This window comes from Elgaria multicarinata, chromosome 2, assembly GCF_023053635.1.
Source record: "Elgaria multicarinata webbii isolate HBS135686 ecotype San Diego chromosome 2, rElgMul1.1.pri, whole genome shotgun sequence".
Classification (NCBI taxonomy): domain Eukaryota; kingdom Metazoa; phylum Chordata; class Lepidosauria; order Squamata; family Anguidae; genus Elgaria; species Elgaria multicarinata.
The window spans coordinates 58,949,277-58,968,181 of NC_086172.1; the positions used below are offsets into that span (position 1 = coordinate 58,949,277).

The 18,905-nt window shown below is 41.5% G+C and overlaps 1 protein-coding gene across 1 annotated transcript in view; it reads left to right on the forward strand.

Moving 5' to 3' along the window:
* The window catches only part of LRP1B (LDL receptor related protein 1B), a 976,641-nt gene that overhangs the window by 658,970 nt on the left and 298,766 nt on the right, over positions 1–18,905 (forward strand). Inside the window, exons 11-12 of the mRNA XM_063116589.1 lie at positions 1,415–1,651; positions 15,313–15,493. Coding sequence (XP_062972659.1) covers positions 1,415–1,651; positions 15,313–15,493 — 418 coding nt within the window. The remainder of the gene's footprint in view (positions 1–1,414; positions 1,652–15,312; positions 15,494–18,905) is intronic.

The following is an 18,905-nucleotide window of genomic DNA, read 5'->3' on the forward strand; positions in this document are numbered from 1 at the left end:
CTAAAGATTTGGCTGCTTGTATTTCAGAGTATATTTTGGAAGGTAAGCAGTGAAGACTGTCCCACAAGCTAATTACTTCACTTGACACTGGATGTAAAGAAACATATTAAGGGTGCAATCCTAAGGGTGCAAAAGCCTGTAGGACTTTTTTTTTGTCTGAACAAGCATAGGGTTGTGCCTTAATGGTGTTGATGGGGAGGTCCTAAAACAAAGGAGAAAACCTCTATAAAGGGTGCCCTAATGCCTATATAATATATAAAGGGATCACTTCATACTATAATCAAAGCCCATGTTAAAAAAAATGCCAAGATTTTAATGAACAAGCAAATAAGCAACATGATTGGCATTTGTATGTTATATATTTTATGTTGACAGAATACATTATTTGTATTTTAATTAATTAACAGCATAATCCTTTTCTTTGCATTGCTTTGCTTTAGGCCTCTGGCTTTAACAGAAAATTTGGCACAGGATCATCATTTTGCTGAAGTTTACAGTATTGTTGGAGTTAATGGCTAAAGTTCAAACAACACGTTAGTCAACGCAGTGTGAAACCTTCACTCAACGGTTGAGTTTTTAGGGGGTTCTCCCTATACAACATTTTCTAACTCCACCATTGTGTGACTGTGGGCTACCATGGAGTTGAGTGAAATCCATCACAACATTTGATTGACAGTTCCGCCAACCTTTCTCCTCCCCCGGTCCTCCCGATGGTATCCCATCAGCCATTGCTGCAAAAAAACAATCCTAGCGGCTCTCCTAGAATGGCAGTTGCTCCTTTCGCTTCTCTTGCCAGGGAACTCTGTACCCATTGGGAAAAGTCAACTCAATGCAACAGAGAACGCCACGGAGCCCACCACACAACATGCAACACAATAGTTGTACAGGAACTCTCCTTTTCACAGTGTGGTTATGATGTGTGGAATGTTTTCCAAAAAACCTCCACCATTACGTGGAGTTTTCCCAACAGAGAACACATTTCTCAACAGTAGTGTAACAACTCCATCGTGGAGTTCTAAAACCAATGTTGACTAGCGTGTTGTCTGAACTGAGCCAATGTCAGTCAGTAGATCTTAATGAATTGTAAAATGCTTGCAAGATTATAAAGGCTCATTTTACACTAGCTGTAATGTTATCCTATGATCTATTCAGTTTTTGAAACATGTATTGCTATGGAAAAGGCAGTGATTAATTAGATATAACTCAGTCACAGAAGTAATTTGTGTTTTAATTAAGATAATGCAATTAACCAGTCATCTTGAGTTTAGATACATTCATAGTATTTGAGAGCTTAATTTTAGGTATTGATTTAAAAAAATCCACTAATTGCACCAGTTAATTAAGGAGTGACAGTATTCATTGTAAAGAAATTAGGCAGCATTGATAGTTTATGTTTGTAATCTTTCTTATGCAGGACCAAAGAATGAGTTGTTCCTGTTTTATGGAAAGGGACGCCCAGGAATCATACGGGGAATGGACCTCAATACCAAAGTGGCTGACGAATATATGATCCCCATAGAAAACCTGGTCAATCCTCGAGCTTTGGACTTTCATGCTGAGACCAATTACATATATTTTGCTGATACTACAAGCTTCTTGATAGGTCGTCAAAAAATTGATGGCTCACAGCGCGAGACAATCTTAAAAGACGGTAGGTGGCGCCTGGAAGGATTTCACTGGAGGGAAGGAAATGGAAAGTTTCACCCAGGCATTTGCATGAACTTAGCACTGGCTTAATTTTGTTCCTTACTTTAAATTACTTTGCAGCCCCTACTTTACTGGCTCTACATTTTGCTAGGGTTTTGTATGTTTATTGTTTCAAGAATAATGTTGTCATTCCACAAAACGCCTGCAAGACCTGTCAAAGCATTGTTGCAAGGTGCATTTTACCATTAGCATAATGATTCCTCTTTAGTGTGTTGTTGGGTTTTGACATATGCTGCATGTCCAGAATACCCTGAGAGAAGATTTTCTCAACAAATGAAAGGCAGCAAGTGGTAGCCAATTCACAAGGGAGCTTGTTTTCAGGATATCTTGATTCCAACTTGTACGTACCAAAGGAATGTTACAGTCAATCGTCTAAACAGTTTCACTGATCAGCAGACTATATCTAGACACATTTCAAACAAAAGCATTTCAAACTCTAACACTTAAGTGACAACATAATTGCTTCCTTCCTTACTAATCTCATTTACTGTTCTTCATATCCTTTGCTGAGGTGATCAACATTACAGCACTGTGGCCAGTTTTGTGTCTTGATGCGTTTTTCATGAACATTTCATTCCATGTTTAGTCTGTAGGGCATTTTTTTCTCTAAACAAGCATAGGATTGCGACTTGTTGTTGTTAAGTGAAAGGTGAACATTTATTTACTTATTAACATAATTTCTACCCTGTCCTTCTGCCTCCATGTGAGGCAATCAAGGCAGCATAACTAATAAAAGTCAGGAGTACAAAAATAATAAAATATCAAACCAAACAAAGTACGCAAACATGAAGAAAAATATACAAATTCGAGAACAGATAACAAGACTAGGCTGATAACAGAGCATAATATGAGAACCAGGGCCGGATCTACACTATTGCTTTAAAGCGGTTTATAACAGTTTTATAGTGCTTTAAAGCAGTTAAAGCGCTTTATAACTGTTATAAAGCACTTTAAAGCAGTAGTGTAGATCCGGCCCAGGAAAAAACAAAAACAGAGCCCTTCTCACATATGCAGGAGGCCAAAGGCTGGTCAGGACAAAATAGTATTTAGCCTTGATTGGAATGCCATAAGGGTAGATGTCAGATGAATCTCTAGAGGCAGTGCATGGCTCTTTCCTGCAGTCCCACCAAATAACCCTCCCCTATTGATGGGATAAATGTATACAATCCTTTTAAATAGCCATCTGAAAGACGTTTTGTTAGATGCATGTATCATTTTAAGGATTTTAAAGAGAGGATACTCTCCTGAGAATGTGTCAGTAGAGCAAATCTGCACGTCTGCTGTTTTGATAGTGCTTAATAATAGCCTCTTTGCTGGTTTTACTTTTGCGTAAACTTCCGTAAAAGTGGGCTATGCAGCTTAAGGGCACAATCGTATGGGTTGTGCACTGCCTTTGATGATGTAAGCCCCTGAACTCGGAGGCTTATGAGCATCCTATGTAAGGCAGGAGGAACCGCGGAGGCGATCATCACCATTCCATCCTCCAGCCCTGCATTTTTTGCTAAATGGGCTTTTTTGCCCATCCAGCAACAGCATTTCAGAGGGGGGAGGAAGGAGGATGGCAGGGGCTAAGGACAGCTTGTACTGGCATTTCCAATCTTCATCCCCTCCCTGCCCACTGAAACGCCCTTTCTCCCTCTCTGAAGTCGTTTACAACCTTGGAGGCCAAGCAGCGCAGGTCTTTCTGCTTCAGGTGCAACAGGAAGGGGGGGGGGGCTGGATCTCTTATTCTCCCTCCGAGGTCAGAGCACTGTCCCAGCCTCGGATGGGGGAATCTGACCTATCCTGAGGCCACTCAGACACTGTCAAGGGGCAGTAGGATTGCTGCCTAATATAATCTTTGTGAGAGGATTGGGTTACAGGTCTGCTGTTCTGAGAATGCTTGAGGATAGTAAATGTTTCCAATGTGTTTTATGAGCTGGGAGGGAAAAGAAAGTACTGGTGGATTTGTGGTGTACGATACTCTGAACATATCTGACATAGAATTTAAGTAACTATTCTTCTAATACCTATATTACAAAAATGAAGTTCAACTCTGTTATTTCAGGCCACAGCATCCAGTTGTGCTGGAATCAGTTCTTGACCTTAGCAGATTAACAGTGTTACTTATGAAGTACAGATATCTAAATCTGATGTGCCTCAGCTTGAATGTTATAATATTGTATCTTGAATAAAACAGAGCCTAATTTAGTAAATCCATTAATGCGTATTGTCACATTCAAAAATAATAATTAAGCTTTAAAACACACAGAAATAATTGTATGGAAAGGAAAATTAATCTAGTCTTGTTTTATTATATACTAGCTGATATGCCCAGCGTTGCTCAGGTCTGTGAATAATGTTTAGAACATTTATTTGATATATAATGAATTTCTATGCAGCTTATTCATCTTTAGGTTGGTTGGTTTTCTAAGTTTGGCTGAATTAGTAAATTGTTTTGTTAGAATAAATGGGAAATAGTGTCAATAAGAACTGTATTTTAAATTAGAACTTTCATGATAAACCACATTTTTTGTTTTACCTGAAATGCCTACACCTCCCATCATGCCTTGGCCAGAGCAGCCATCTAAATTTCAAAAACAATCAGGACACACAAAACCCTTTTTACCAGCTAAAAAAAAGATGCAAACCTAAAAATATGTTTTCAAAATATACCCGGCATTGCTCAGATATCTGAATAACATAAAGTAGGGAAGCGGATCCACCATCTCAAAGTAGCAGGCCAGTGCTAGGTCTGTGAGTTAACCTTTAAACAAATTAAATTCATTTCCCCACCCCCTCTTGCCCTCACAACAATCCTGCAAGTTAGGCCTGTGAGGTAACTTGAAAACAAATTAAATTAGTTTATTCTCTCTCTCTCTCTCCCTCCCCCCCCCCCCCGCCTTCCCTCCCTCAGCACCTGGCCAGGGCCATCTTGAAGTTGTTGTCATGATTTTCCTTGTCCCTGCAGAAAACAAAAATGCCAACTCCCAGCATGCCTTTTGCCCAGAGTTATGATGTCCTTCCCTTCTGCTCCTGATGGAGCCTAGTAACTGAGGCAGCCGACCCAGGAGCTCTCCCTTCAGGCCCAGGATGGGGAGCCACTTCCAGATGATGGCTGCCACAGCCTGATAAATCTTCCCTTCCACCCAAGGCTATTGAAACAGAAGAGTGAATGGAGGAATGACTGACAACTAAGGCTAGAATTGAATGGTTGGTGGAGTTAGTGGCAGTTGGGGAAAGTCAGTTAGTGGGGGCCGAGAGGACTGAGAGATAGTGATGCCAGAGGGTCGAGGTGGTGGTGTGGGTCTTTTATTATCGAGTTTGTGCCAGTTCCAGCCTCTTCCAATTCCACCTTCACACTGTTTCTCCTCCTTTGAGGCACATGTGGTGAGACTCTTCGCTCCGCTGCGACTGCGGGTTGCAGTTCTCTACCGCCCCCCTGGCTCATCCTCTAAATTTCTCTCTGATCTGGACTCATGGCTGTCCTTTCTCCTCTCTGACAACTCTCCTACTCTGATCTTGGGTGACTTCAATATCCATGTGGATGACCCTCACGATGCTGCAGCTCTACGATTTCGCTCCTTATCTTCCTCTTACGATCTCAAGCTCTGCTCTAAAGCACCCACACATTCCCTTGGACACTGTCTGGATCTTGTCCTCACTCGGAACTGCTCTGTCCTGGACTTTTCTATTGTTGACTTTCCTCTGTCAGATCATCATCTAGTCTCTTTCAATATTACTCACAATCCCCCTCCTTCACGTCCTGCTTCACGCCCTTGTCGTGACCTGCATTCTATCAACTATGAGGCTTTCTCTCAGTCTCTAGCCTCCTCTCTTCCTTCTGTCTTCACAGCCGTCTCCTTGGACTCAGCCGTCTCCTCCTTTAACTCCACATTGTCTTCAACTCTTGATAATCTTGCTCCATCTACAACTCGGATAGTTCGCCCCTCTCAACCCCAACCGTGGCTCACCTCTTTCCTCCGCTACCTTCGCTCTTGCTCCCGGGCAGCCGAACGCCTGTGGCGTAAGACCAGGGACTTGGCGGACTTTGTCCACTACAAATTTATTCTCTCCTCTTTCTCCTCTGCCATTTCACTGGCCAAACAGCAGCACTACTCAACGCTGATCCAGTCAAATGCTAGACACCCTCAGCGGCTCTTCAAGTCCTTCAATTCTCTCCTGAAACCTAATCCACCATCTCTCCCCGCCTCTCTGTCTGCCAATGACTTTGCCTCTTTCTTCAATGCTAAAATCCAAACTATTCGCTCCGATCTGGCCAGCTCTGCTCCGCTCCCAGCTCCTGTGCCTCACCTGTCAGTTCCTCCTGCAACTCTCTCGGCGTTCCCCTCAATCTCAGCTGATGAACTGTCTAAAATACTGCGCTCGTCGAAGCCTTCCACTTGTTCCCGTGATCCAATTCCCTCTCGCGTCTTTATTAATCTTATCCCCGCTATCCTCCCGTCCTTGCTTCACATCATTAATTCTTCTCTGTCCTCTGGCTCATTTCCCTCTGCTTTTAAACATGCTACCGTCTCTCCCATTCTCAAAAAACCCACTCTTGATCGACTTTCTCTGTCTAACTACCGACCTGTCTCTCTGTTGCCCCTTGTCTCAAAGATTCTGGAACGTGTGGTCTACTCTCGCTGTCTTGACTTTCTCTCTAGTAACTCTGCTCTGGATCCATTTCAATCTGGATTCCGTCCTTTGCATTCCACTGAAACAGCCCTTACCAAGATCACCAATGATCTTCTCACTGCCAAGTCTAAGGGCCATTATTCCGTCCTTATTCTCCTTGATCTAACTGCAGCCTTTGACACGGTTGATCACGATCTTCTCTTAGATTCCCTCCATGACCTTGGACTCTGTGGCTCTGTCTATAACTGGTTCGCCTCCTATCTAGAGGGTCGCTCTTTCAGCGTGTCGGCTAACGGCAGCTCGTCCTCCTCCTTTCCCCTTTCAGTAGGGGTTCCGCAAGGCTCGGTGCTTGGCCCGCTGCTGTTTTCTCTATACATGCTGCCCTTGGGTAAACTTATTCAATCTCATGGCCTCCAATATCACCTGTATGCCGATGACACACAACTATACCTCTCATCTCCGGAACTTTCTCCTGATGTCCACGATCGTATCTCAGCATGTCTTTCAGATATCTCAGCCTGGCTGCTTCATCCCCGTTTGAAACTCAATATGGCAAAAACTGAACTGCTTGTTTTTCCTCCTAAACCTTCTCCTCATCTCTCATTCTCTCTTACTGTCAACGATGTCACGCTTACTCCGGTCAAGGAAACTCGTAGCCTTGGCTTTATATTTGATTCCTCGCTCTCCTTTATTCCTCATATCGAGGCAGTAGCTAAATCTTGTCATTTCTTCCTGTATAATATTGCCAGGATTCGACCATTTTTGTCTGTCTCTTCTGCCAAGACTCTCGTTCACGCACTGGTTATCTCTCGGTTGGACTACTGCAACCTCCTCCTCTCTGGCCTCCCCTCATCTCACATCAGTCCGCTGGTCTCTGTCCACCACTCTGCCGCTAAGATCATCTTCCTGGCCCGCCGCTCTGACCATGTCACTCCGCTTCTGAAATCTCTTCATTGGCTCCCAATTCATTCCAGAATCCAATATAAACTTCTCCTGTTGACCTTCAAAGCTTTTCACGGTCTAGCTCCTGCCTATCTCTCCTCTCTCATCTCACACTATTGCCCCGCTCGTGCTCTTCGCTCCTCTGATGCCATGCTTCTTGCCTGCCCAAGGGTCTCTACTTCCCTTGCTCGGCTTCGCCCATTTTCCTCTGCTGCCCCTCATGCCTGGAATGCTCTTCCAGAACACCTGAGAACTACCAACTCAATCACAGCTTTTAAAACACAGCTAAAAACTTTTCTTTTCCCTATAGCTTTTAAACTTTGAGTTTGTTCTGACACCCTTCCCGGTGCCTGTTTACACTTCCCTGTGCCTGTTTGCATTCTCTTTCCCTCCTTATTGTTTACTACAACTTTATTAGATTGTAAGCCTATGCGGCAGGGTCTTGCTATTTACTGTGTTATCTGTACAGCACCATGTACATCGATGGTGCTATATAAATAAATAATAATAATAATAATAATAATAGTACTACACCTCCCAGCATGCCTTTGGCGGCCCTCAAGGGCACATGTCCTCTGAGAGGCACTTTCCTCCTCTTGTGACTGATGCTGCTCCTTGACAGAGCATCAAGGAATAGCATCGCCAAGGAGGGGAGGTAAGCAGCTGTCAGTGGACAGGCACAACTTTGGCCAAGTCCTGCTGGGACTGCCTCAGCCCATATTTCTCATCCATGAAGTGCTCCATCATTTGCTCCCTTCGTCAAGCCTGTTTTTGGGCGTGCACAGAGTGCTTCCCTTCCCTCTTCCCTCCCTCTTAATGGTGAAGGCTGTGTGTGTTCTTCCCTCAGTTTCTGAGAAAACTGATATCACGACGGGGCGCCTTTGAGCATGTCCAGAGTTCAGCCTCTCAGAGACATGCTTTTGTATCTAGTTATGATTTTGAAACCACACAAGGCAGATGGGAGGAGGCACCGCAAATGGATGCAGCCCATTTATGTGGGTTGTTTCCTTTGATGTGGAATTGGGTTGACTGCTTGAGACTGAGCTTAGGAATCACAAAGGCCAGTAAGCCTGGCCTCCCAACAAAGACATGTACTATTATAAATAGTAATTAATGATGTATAATAATACTTAGGACTCCAGTCTATCTTGTCTGAAATGCCCATGCATAATGGTATTTCAGTAGGGCTTCTTTATAACAGAGCCTTATTTTCTGTCGTGATGGACTGATCAGTTTATTGCCGGTCCATTTTTGTCTTGCATGTACTGATTTGTTCATCAATCTGCAAATTGTGTGGTTGTTGTTTTTAAAAGCACAACACTATGCATTATTTTTCGTCCATTTTGTCACAAAATGCACATTCTTTGTACACATTTTATGTTGAAATACTCATTTCTGTGCACGTTATCCAAATCAGATTTGTTTGCTTAAAAATGTAAACTGAACAAAATCCTTAAGCATCCCTAATTTCTAGTTCTCCTTCCCTGTGGCACACACTCAGCCAGTGTTAGAGGGGATAAAAGTCCTGTGGATGCTTCATGTCTCACCCCCTCCACTTAGTCAGGAACTTGAGGTCAAAGAGTACATGCTGCAGTGGGAGATAATCTGTTGTGCTGTATGAGGATCCTTCTGTGTGTTGATCCTTACCTGTGGTGTCTTGGATCAAACGTTTATTATTCAGACAGTACATTTCCCCTTAAGAGCTTGAAGTATTTGAAATTACAGTAATCCTTATCATAACAATGTAAAATAGGCCAGTAGCATTATTATCCCAATATATATTGTAGATAGGGGAGCAGTTGAGGTGGAGGCTGAAAAGCAACATAAAACTGCCTAAGGCGAGCTACAGAGCTTCTGGCTGAGTGTAATTTGTCCTGGGAGTGGTGTGTGTATTATATCTTAAAAGCCACAATGCTACATCAGCTCTAAAAATTGTACAGTTTAAAAATGTATACTTTAAAAATGGGAAAATGTACCTCTATGATACTGTTGTCAGAACTGAAAATCAGAAAGCCTCACATCCCTTCCTTGTTAATATTAGCTTTCTGGGCAGGTATCACAATACTGCCTGAGCCTTTATAAATCTGCTGTCCGCCCGTCAAAAAACACAAAACCGCTAAAGAAAGAAAAGAAAGAAAACAGGTAGAAGGGTAGCTTAAGACTGGTAGAACATCTATGGTTTGACAAAACTTTGGTGATAGTGGGCTTGCTGGTTTCCATTTACATCGAACCACCATTATTATCTATCTTTTCCATTTACTGGTAAAAAACTTACAGAAAAAATCGAATTTACTTTCTGTAGTTTATATGAATTCATTGCCCTAAGAACATTCATGGCAGTTTTGCAAGCAAGGAGGGAATACTTGTGAGGTACTTCGTACCAAAGTCACAGGCACCACCCCATGATGGCCACAGCACAACAAAACTTTTGGAATAAGTTGTACTTGTTGAGTAAGAATTCAAGTTTGCCAGAAACTTTGATTATCTTTTTGGGTGCTGGTGAACAACAGTTTTGTCTGGGGCAACATAATCTAAGGTTTAGACTTGAAAGAGCTTTTTAAAAACAGCCACTAGAAAGTCATTAGAGGGAGCTGGGTGGAACTACTATTGATGCAGCGATAGCAAATGGAAGACATTTTTAAACTTTTAATTTAGGAGTGTTCTGCTAAAATAAAGCAGATCCTTAATAGGTTCTTTTTCAAAAGTGAAAATAATGAAGTAATTTATTTTCAAATTAGTAATTGAGGGTTACAATTCTTTACAAGTGTAGGGAATAAAAGGAGTAGTCGTGACTAATGATATGTATAGCCTGAACTATTTTTTTTAAATGGAGAAATAAGCCCAGCTAAGTTAAATGGGGTTTATTTCTAAGTAAGTGTGCATAGAATTTCATCCTTAAATTTTCTAGGCTGGTGGGGTCATAGGAAGTAAGGGAGGTCTTAGTTTGGAGCAGTGATTCAAGGTCCCTATGTAGAAAGTGAGATGTTTTGATCATGTTGAATGCACATAATAAATCCATCCAAATGTACTAGGAAAGGATCTACACTGCTGCTTTATTATTTATTTATTTATTACGTTTTTATACCACCCAATAGCCGAAGCTCTCTGGGCGGTTCACAAAAATTAAAACCATAATAAAACAACCTACAGGTTAAAAGCACAAATACAAAATACAGTATAAAAAGCACAACCAGGATAAAAACCACACAGCAAAATTGATATAAAATTAAAATACAGAGTTAAAACAGTAAAATTTAAATTTAAGTTAAAATTAAGTGTTAAAATACTTAGAGAATAAAAAAGGTCTTCAGCTGGCAATGAAAGGAGTACAGTGTAGGCACCAGGCGGACCTCTCTGGGGAGCTCGTTCCACAACCGGGGTGCCTCAGCAGAGAAAGCCCTCCTCCTAGTAGCCACCTGCCTCACTTCCTTTGGCAGGGGCTCACGGAGAAGGGCCCCTGTAGATGATCTTAAGGTCCGGGCAGGTACATATGGGAGGAGGCATTCCTTCAAATAACCTGGACCCAAACCGTTTAGGGCTTTAAATGTCAATACCAGCACTTTGAATAGGGCCTGGACCTGGACTGGCAGCCAATGAAGTTGTAAAAGGACTGGCGTAATGTGATCTCACCGGCCAGTCCCTGTTAATAAATGGGCTGCCCAGTTTTGTATCAGCTGAAGCTTCCGGACCGTTTTCAAAGGCAGCCCCACGAATAACGCATTGCAATAATCCAAACGAGAGGTTATCAGAGCATGGATAACTGTAGCTAGGCTATCTCTGTCCAGATAAGGGCGTAGTTGGTATATCAACCTAAGCTGATAAAAGGTGCTCTTTGCCACTGAGTTCACCTGTGCCTCAAGTGACAGTTCTGGATCCAAGAGCACCCCCAAACTACGGACCCGATCCTTTAGGGAGAGTGCAACCCCGTCCAGGACAGGGCGAACATCACCTCACCGGACAGATGAACCACCTGCTAACAGTACCTCTGTCTTGTCTGGATTGAGTCTCAGTTTATTAGCCCTCATCCAGTCCATTACCATGCTCAGGCACTGATTCAGAACAGAACAAACCCTGACCTGGGTTTGATGAAAAGGAAAGGAAGAGCTGGGTGTCATCCGCATATTGATGACACCTCAGTCCACATCTTTAAAATGGTTTATAACAGTAATGACAACTGTTTGGGTCCAGGACACACTCCATACAGTTTTCAAAGTGTCATTTCCTGCTTGGTGTAGATCTGGCCATAGGATAGGAAACCCTTCATTCTGTTTAATATGAGTGTGCATTAAAGTAAAGATTAAATTTTTATCCTACAGTAGTGCCTTCAAATGTGGGTTAGTTTGGCTCATACTGCCTCACGCACAATCTGCTTTGATTTCGATCCCAAGTCTCATCACGCTTTGTATGGACCCATTGGCTATATTGAGGATATCAACAATAGCTATAACTTTTTGAGAGAAATGGATTACATTTGCAGATGTAACAGCCCGGTGTTATCATTATCACCATTATTATTAGCAGCAGCAGCATTATCAATATCAGCATCAGCATCCATTATCATTATCAGCATCAGCATCATTATCAGCAACGGCATTATGAATATCAGTATCAGCATCCATTATCATTATCAGCATCACCATCATTAGCAGCAGCAGTATCAATATCAGCTTCAGCACCCATTATTATCGGCACCATTATCAGCATCACCATCATTAGCTGACCTCGCCAACACTGTCCTCTTTCGCCACCTGGTCTGGTCCACCACTGCTGTCTGCCGCCTGGGTGGTCTTGGCTGCCTCTGGTGGGGTGTGGAGCAAACTGATCCCCGCCCTTTGGGTCTCGTCACATGCGATGAGACCCAAGGGGTGGGGCTTTGTGTTTGCTTCCTGTCCTGGTGCAGGGAGCAACCTGCTGCACTGACGCAATTGCATCGGCACAGCAGAAGGGCTAGAGCGATCCTGGGAGGAGGCGGGGGCTGGGAGATGCCGTCCCAGAAGTCTGAGAACTTGTCTTACAGTCCCCTCCCCCAATGCCAATCTAGCCTTCTGCTGCACTGGGGGAGGGCTGGAGCACCCGTTCCTGGAAGTCCAGGAACACATCTTCCAGCCCTTTAACCTGGTGAATTGGGGGCTAGTCCCAGTTGGCCCGGAAACCTCCATTTTTCTGGAGGTCTCCAGGGTTTCATGGTGCATCTGGTCACCCTAGACTTTCCCTGGACAATAAAATGATCTCACTTCATTTGCAAAGCCTTTTCCCTCTGTTGGTGATAGCAGCATTACTTCTTCTGAAATGTCTTACATGGTTAAAGTAACATTGTTCTCATATCTGCACTCTGATTCTTCATTAATGTTTTTAAAGACAAGCAGTAGACTTGCTATGACTTACATTATTGGTTAGGCATAGATTTCCATCTTTTGCCTTTCATGTTCTATTAGAAGTTATTAAAAATATAAATATTTTTTTCTTATAAGGCATGCTGGTACAAATGCAGTAATTGATCTGCATACTTTATTTAATGACTGCATTACTTTAAAAAGACCCAGGTGTACATATCTATGTCCTGAGAAGGATATGAAAGAACATGTGTAGAGTAATGTACACATCTGTTCGCATGGGAAGACCCATGTAAAACAATACCAGAAGCATGGAACAGATGCACGGAACTTTTATATTTTTATATAACGTTTCTTCCAAGTCTCAAACTATTTAATAAAGAAAACAGCAGAGCCCAACAACGACATAACCCATCATAAGATGAAGAATATTGATCAAATTACATGGGTTAAAGTAGGGCATGGACTGTGTTCTAAACTTAACACTATACAATTTGTTTTGTAGGTAATATAATAACTCAGGAACAAGAATTCCCCTGCAAGTAATGTTAGCTCGGGGGAGCTCCCTGCCACCTAAGTTGGGCCACACATACAAAATCCACAGCAAATGCAAGTCCAAGTCTATGAAAAGCCTCACAGTACTTTTCATGGCAAGGTCCTTAGATATCCAGAGTCCAAATAGCAAAGCGTCCATGTGCAGAGTGCTTTCAAAGTCCTAAGCAGAGATGGAATCCAAAGCAGGAGGAATTTCAGGCCTTGCGGCAAAAGACGACAGCTAGCAAAGGTTTCAGCTTTGCTATCTCACTTATAAGCCTATTCAAAGCCACTTGACAGACAGGTCCTCTGACCTGTAAACCATGCCCATGTGTCAACCGACTAAGGTGACGCTCCCATCTGAGTTACTCCTTCAAAAAGTGCCCCCCACCTTTCCAAAACACTCCCAAACAGCGTCCCCCACCTTTCCACCATACCCAGTTTCCAAGGGAAACCTTTTACAACTGCAAGCTACTCCCATGAGAAACCCTGTCAGAGATAAACATTGACATTCTAAAACTATTTCTAATAAGTCTACCTTTCTTCAACAAGGCCTCCAGCCTTATACCTGACACCCATTGAAATTGTGCATTGCAAAGCTCTTCTACCTTTTGTAATGCATAGGGGGGGTCCATGCAGTTTCTTATTTATTTATTTATTGCATTTATATCCCACCTTTTTTTTTTCCTCCAAGGAACCCAGGGTGGTATACATAGTCCTCCTCCTCCTCCTCTCTATTTTATCTTCACAACAACTGTGTGAGTTAGGTTGGGCTGAGAGTCTGTGACTGGCCCAATGTCACCCAGTGAGCTTCCATGGCCAAGTGGGGACAAGAACACGGATCTCCTGACTCCCAGTCCAGCACTCTAGCCACTACACTGGCTCTTCCTTGGCAGGCAAGTTAAGTGTAGAAAGGTTTCCCTGGTACCAGTAAGTTTTAAAACGGTTGGTCTATTCAACCTTGGTAAATAGGGCTGCATTAGTTGAAATCCATTTCAATTTCAACTAATCAGTTTCTATTTCTGTTTTACCTTAAAACACCTCATCTCTGATTCCAATTATGCAGTTCTGAGTTGTATGCCATGTGAGGAAAATTATTTTAAAGTAACATCTTCAGTTTTAGTATAGTACCGTATCATAGACGAATGTTGCATATTGGGGTGTTTGTTTGTTTTCCCAAAAACATTCCGAATTTTCCTGAAGCATGGCTTAGCTACTTTTTCTAAGCTGAAAAGTACCATATAACAAATCAATCTACCATGTTGGAGCTTGGACTGGTTTTCTAATCAATTTCCTGCTGTACCCTGCAATCCTGTTCATATTTACCTAGGAGTAAATCTCACTGAATTCAATGAGTCATAGTTTTGAATAGGCATGCACAGGATTGGAGCATGGAATTACTTTGGAAAATGTCAAGTCTGGTGCCACTCAAGAAATTGGAAGAGCGAAAATGGAAAGCAAAACCAGAGTTATTTCCATTGAAAAGACTTGATGTATTGTTGGAAGCTCTAAAAAACAAACAAACTTTGCTTTCAGGAAAGGAATAGGAAAGGAAAGTGTTTTAATTCTTTGAATAGTGATTTTTACATATGCCTAATCTATCACTTTTTCCAACAGATGCTTCCCATTTGGCTTTCTGTGCTGTCACAATGTTAACCAGAGGATTCCCTTAATTCAGAAGCTTTCAGCTTTTGTACATCTATTTTTATATATATGCTTGTTATGGTGTTCATTAAAATCTCTTCATTGTACCTACAAAGTAACAAATCTGTTTCCTTGACAATAATGATTAATCATCTGAGAGATTAATTCTTGTTCAAACCAGTAAATAACCTACATGACTGAGTAGGAATACAAGCCAACCCTCTAGTACTGTACAACACTGGATATCTGCTTTGATCTCACATAATGATGTCTGCGGCATGTTCAAGACTTGCTATGTTAGATTGTTTGCTTTGTCTGTGCAACATATCAGACATACAGTCATGTTGACTGTGCAAATATAAGTCTGCTGGAAATGCAGAAGGATATACTGGTGCAAATATATAGGACCATAGTATATACATGAAACTACTTTAATCACATTTGGACCAGTAAAGATAAGTGAACTAGTTTTATTTAATGAATAAATAAAAATACGTATAATATATCATATTTTATATATTGTTTGTTTAAACAGATCTTGACAATGTAGAAGGCATTGCAGTAGACTGGATTGGAAACAATCTGTTTTGGACAAATGATGGCTCCAGGAAAACAATTAATGTTGCCAGATTAGAGAAAGCCTCTCAAAGTCGAAAAACTCTGTTAGAAGGAGACATGTCTCATCCCCGAGGAATTGTTGTGGATCCTGTTAATGGGTATGGATGCTTTTCATTTTTATTTCATTTTTTAAAAAAACTAGACTATTTTGAAGTTGTATAAAGTACCAAATTACTTTCTTTCACATCATTAAACCACATATTTCAGTGGATTTAAGTGAATTTAATTCTGTGTGAGATTGTGGCCTTAGTCTGAAATTTGGAGTCCAATGAATATAGAAGAATCTGACCCTATATTATAATAGAACTAATAGTTCGACTTGATAAGTAAATATTACAAGAGGTTCATCATAGCATTGTTTAATTTTGGAGTTTAATGGCTATATTACAATAAATGACTTGATATTGTTACATTTCTAATGCTATTGGGGAGATATGGTATGGTAACAGAGTGTAAGTATGGTCTTGCACACTACCATACAGACATCTTTTTAAAAGTAAGAACAAATCTCTGAAAGCCAATTCTACAATACTATTCAGTTGCTCATAGCCTTTAATCCAAATACAGTTCAAGAACCAATTCGTCAAACTTCACAATTGAATTCAAAACAATCAGGCGCTTGTAAACCTTCTCAGTTGTCGCACTAATAAGTGTTTGTCTAGGTATTTTGATATTTACTCATGTTCAAGATCTCTTCATCCCAAATGCAAAACCCACTGCTGTATCTTATGTCTTTGCAAGAGTCCCTTGGAGCTTCAAGTCTGAATACAAATTGTGGCTTTACAATCTTAAGCTGATTCACAAATACAATGCTTCCATCTACTATAGACATAACTTTGGTATTAGTCTTTCTAGTATGCAGCAGTGTTTATTGAACTCTGTCAGCAAGACAGCTCTGATAACTGACATCCTCCTTTTAAATTGCATAAAGATTGAGTTGAACTAGCCATGGATTCGCAACACCTTTTACCCTGATTCAGGGTGACTTTGCCAACACCTAGTTTCAACTCAGTCTTTATACAATTTTAAAAATAATGTAAGTTGTCTGAGTCCAGGTGGACTGAAATTTGGTTTTGTGTTGTTGTTTTTAAATGAGGCCACCATACTCTGAGATACTAAAACTGTAGGGAGAAGCAAATGGGCTTTGGGGACATGTTTCCCCTTCAAAGAATAGTGCAAAAGGCTTTGGGAAAGCATAACTCTAATATAGCAGTGGGGTCTGTTCTCCCAGAGCAGAGAAATTTGCCCTAGGGAAATCAGGTCAGAGGATTGGTCTGACTGTGCAAATAAGGATGTGTGTTTCTCATGAAGGGGTATGATTGTAGTTTAGTGAGCAAAGATATGATAGATTTGTTGAGAATTTCTGAGTTTCATATTACTTAGAATGCTATTTGCTCTGCTTTGACTGGAATAAAGGTCAGTTTGGGGCACAGGAGACAGAAGTCAGTACTCAAAGTGCTCAACATGTACTCAACAGTTCATTTCAAAATTAATAGATCACAATGTCAAGTAAATGCACTTTATAATCCGGTCTTCTGTGCTGCTTCCATTTTTAGTGCATTTATAGCAATATTCTTAGATTTTAATACTCCCACTCCCTAGGCCTTACAAAATAAAAATGCAACATAACAAACCACTTTCCATTTCATCCATAATTCAAATTCAACCTGTGTTTTTTTAGATAGGATGTAGCATATGAACCTTCTTCATACTGTTTTAGTACCAAAGTAAACCAGCCTGTGACTGAGAGCTCCATCACACCTATTTTCCCCTCTGATTTGCCTCCACTTTTTTACATCTGTTTCATAAGTGTGTCAAGTCTTCCTCCCTTTCACGATCATCACTATACCAGTGAACTCTCTTTTTACCTGTTTGCTCTCCCGCTGCTATTGCGCCTACCCTGCATTGCCCCTTCTCTTTCCCCCTCCAGTTCATTGGTTCTTGTCATTTATGGACATTGTGATCAAGTGGCAGCCTTCCCCCCTCACTCATTGGAGCGCCTATGGGAATTAACCAAAATGCTTACAGCTCTCTCATTTTTAAAGATAAAGAGATGAAACTTGGGACCGTGAGAGCTCTTACTAGGGCTTTAGGCATGCCAAAAATGAATCAGATTGGTTCATCCCTAGATTTTTTTAGGAATTTTTAATCCCCTCCAAGTCAATCCTTCTCATTAACACAGACACCTCTCTGATTCTGCACAGGAGTGGTTTAAGGCATAATCGGAGGTGTGTGTGTGTGTGTGTGTGTGTGTGTGTGTATGTGTGTTCAATGGAGTTCATTTATTGCCCAGGCTTCATTCCCTTACTTAAGAGTAAATCCCATTGATTTCAACTGCATTTACATCCAAGTCATACTAAAATCCCATGCATGCTTACCTTTGAGTAAACCCCATTGAAAAGTGAGAGACTTACTTCTGAGTAAACAGAAGTAAGACTTCAGAAGTAAGCATAGAGTTGCAGAACACTTCTTTCCAGTTTGCTGTTTTGGACTTTTTAAAAAAAGCTTCTCAGTGATCACACTATTAAAAGCCTGTTCTATACGTGTTTACTCAGAAGCAATTCTCTCTCCATATTTGGAAGAGGCTGAGTGGAGTGAGAGGTAGCTTCGTTATTGACATCTGTGGCTAACCAAAATGCTTACATCTGCGTTATTTTTAAAGATAAAGAGATAAAACTTGGTGCAGTGATCTGTGTAATTTTTAAAGATAACGAGATGAAACTTGGCAGAGTGATAGCTCTGAAGGAAGGTTTTAGCTCTGCCAAGTTTGAATCATTCCTTCATCCCTTGTTTTTTAGGAATTTCCTAGTTTCTTTCTCCTCAAACCATTCTCCTGATACTCCAACAATGCGAAATTCCACCTGTTTGCATTTGTGGAGGATCTGTTTTCCTTCACTTTGATAATGCACAGCTCTGCATCTCCAGTTCATAAAAAAAATAGAGATCTGCTGGTGTCCTCAGGGATGTGGGCTCCGCCCCCCCCTGGCTTTGTTGTTTAGCGATTTACTGATTTAACGTTTCATCGGCTGGACTCCGATGTGGGGTTGGAGCAGTAAAAAATCCATTCAACAGACTAAGCACATTCCTTCAACATTGCGTACTGGGGGAGGAGAACCGCCCCACCCTCCCCTTTTGTCAGCAATCCTCCATTCAAAGCACACTCCCCCAACAAAGGAAAAAGCGAGAGGACAGCAATACATGGAGGCTTAAGGGCACATTAAATCTGCTTGGGGAAAATAATCCAGATTTTCCCAGCACCAAAATAATACGCAAAACAGAGGAAAAGAGGCAAAATGGGTGCAGGACATAGACAATGTCATGTGAGTCCCACGCTGCAATGCCAGATACCAGACGTGGCAAGAGTGCGTTAAACCACTGGTGTGATGGAGCTCTGAATACACACAAACAATCTAATGAAATATGCCCAAGGAATGACTCATGTAGGTAATTCCATTGTTCACACTTTTACATTATACTTGGACGAACACAAACCATTTCAAAGGAACCAAT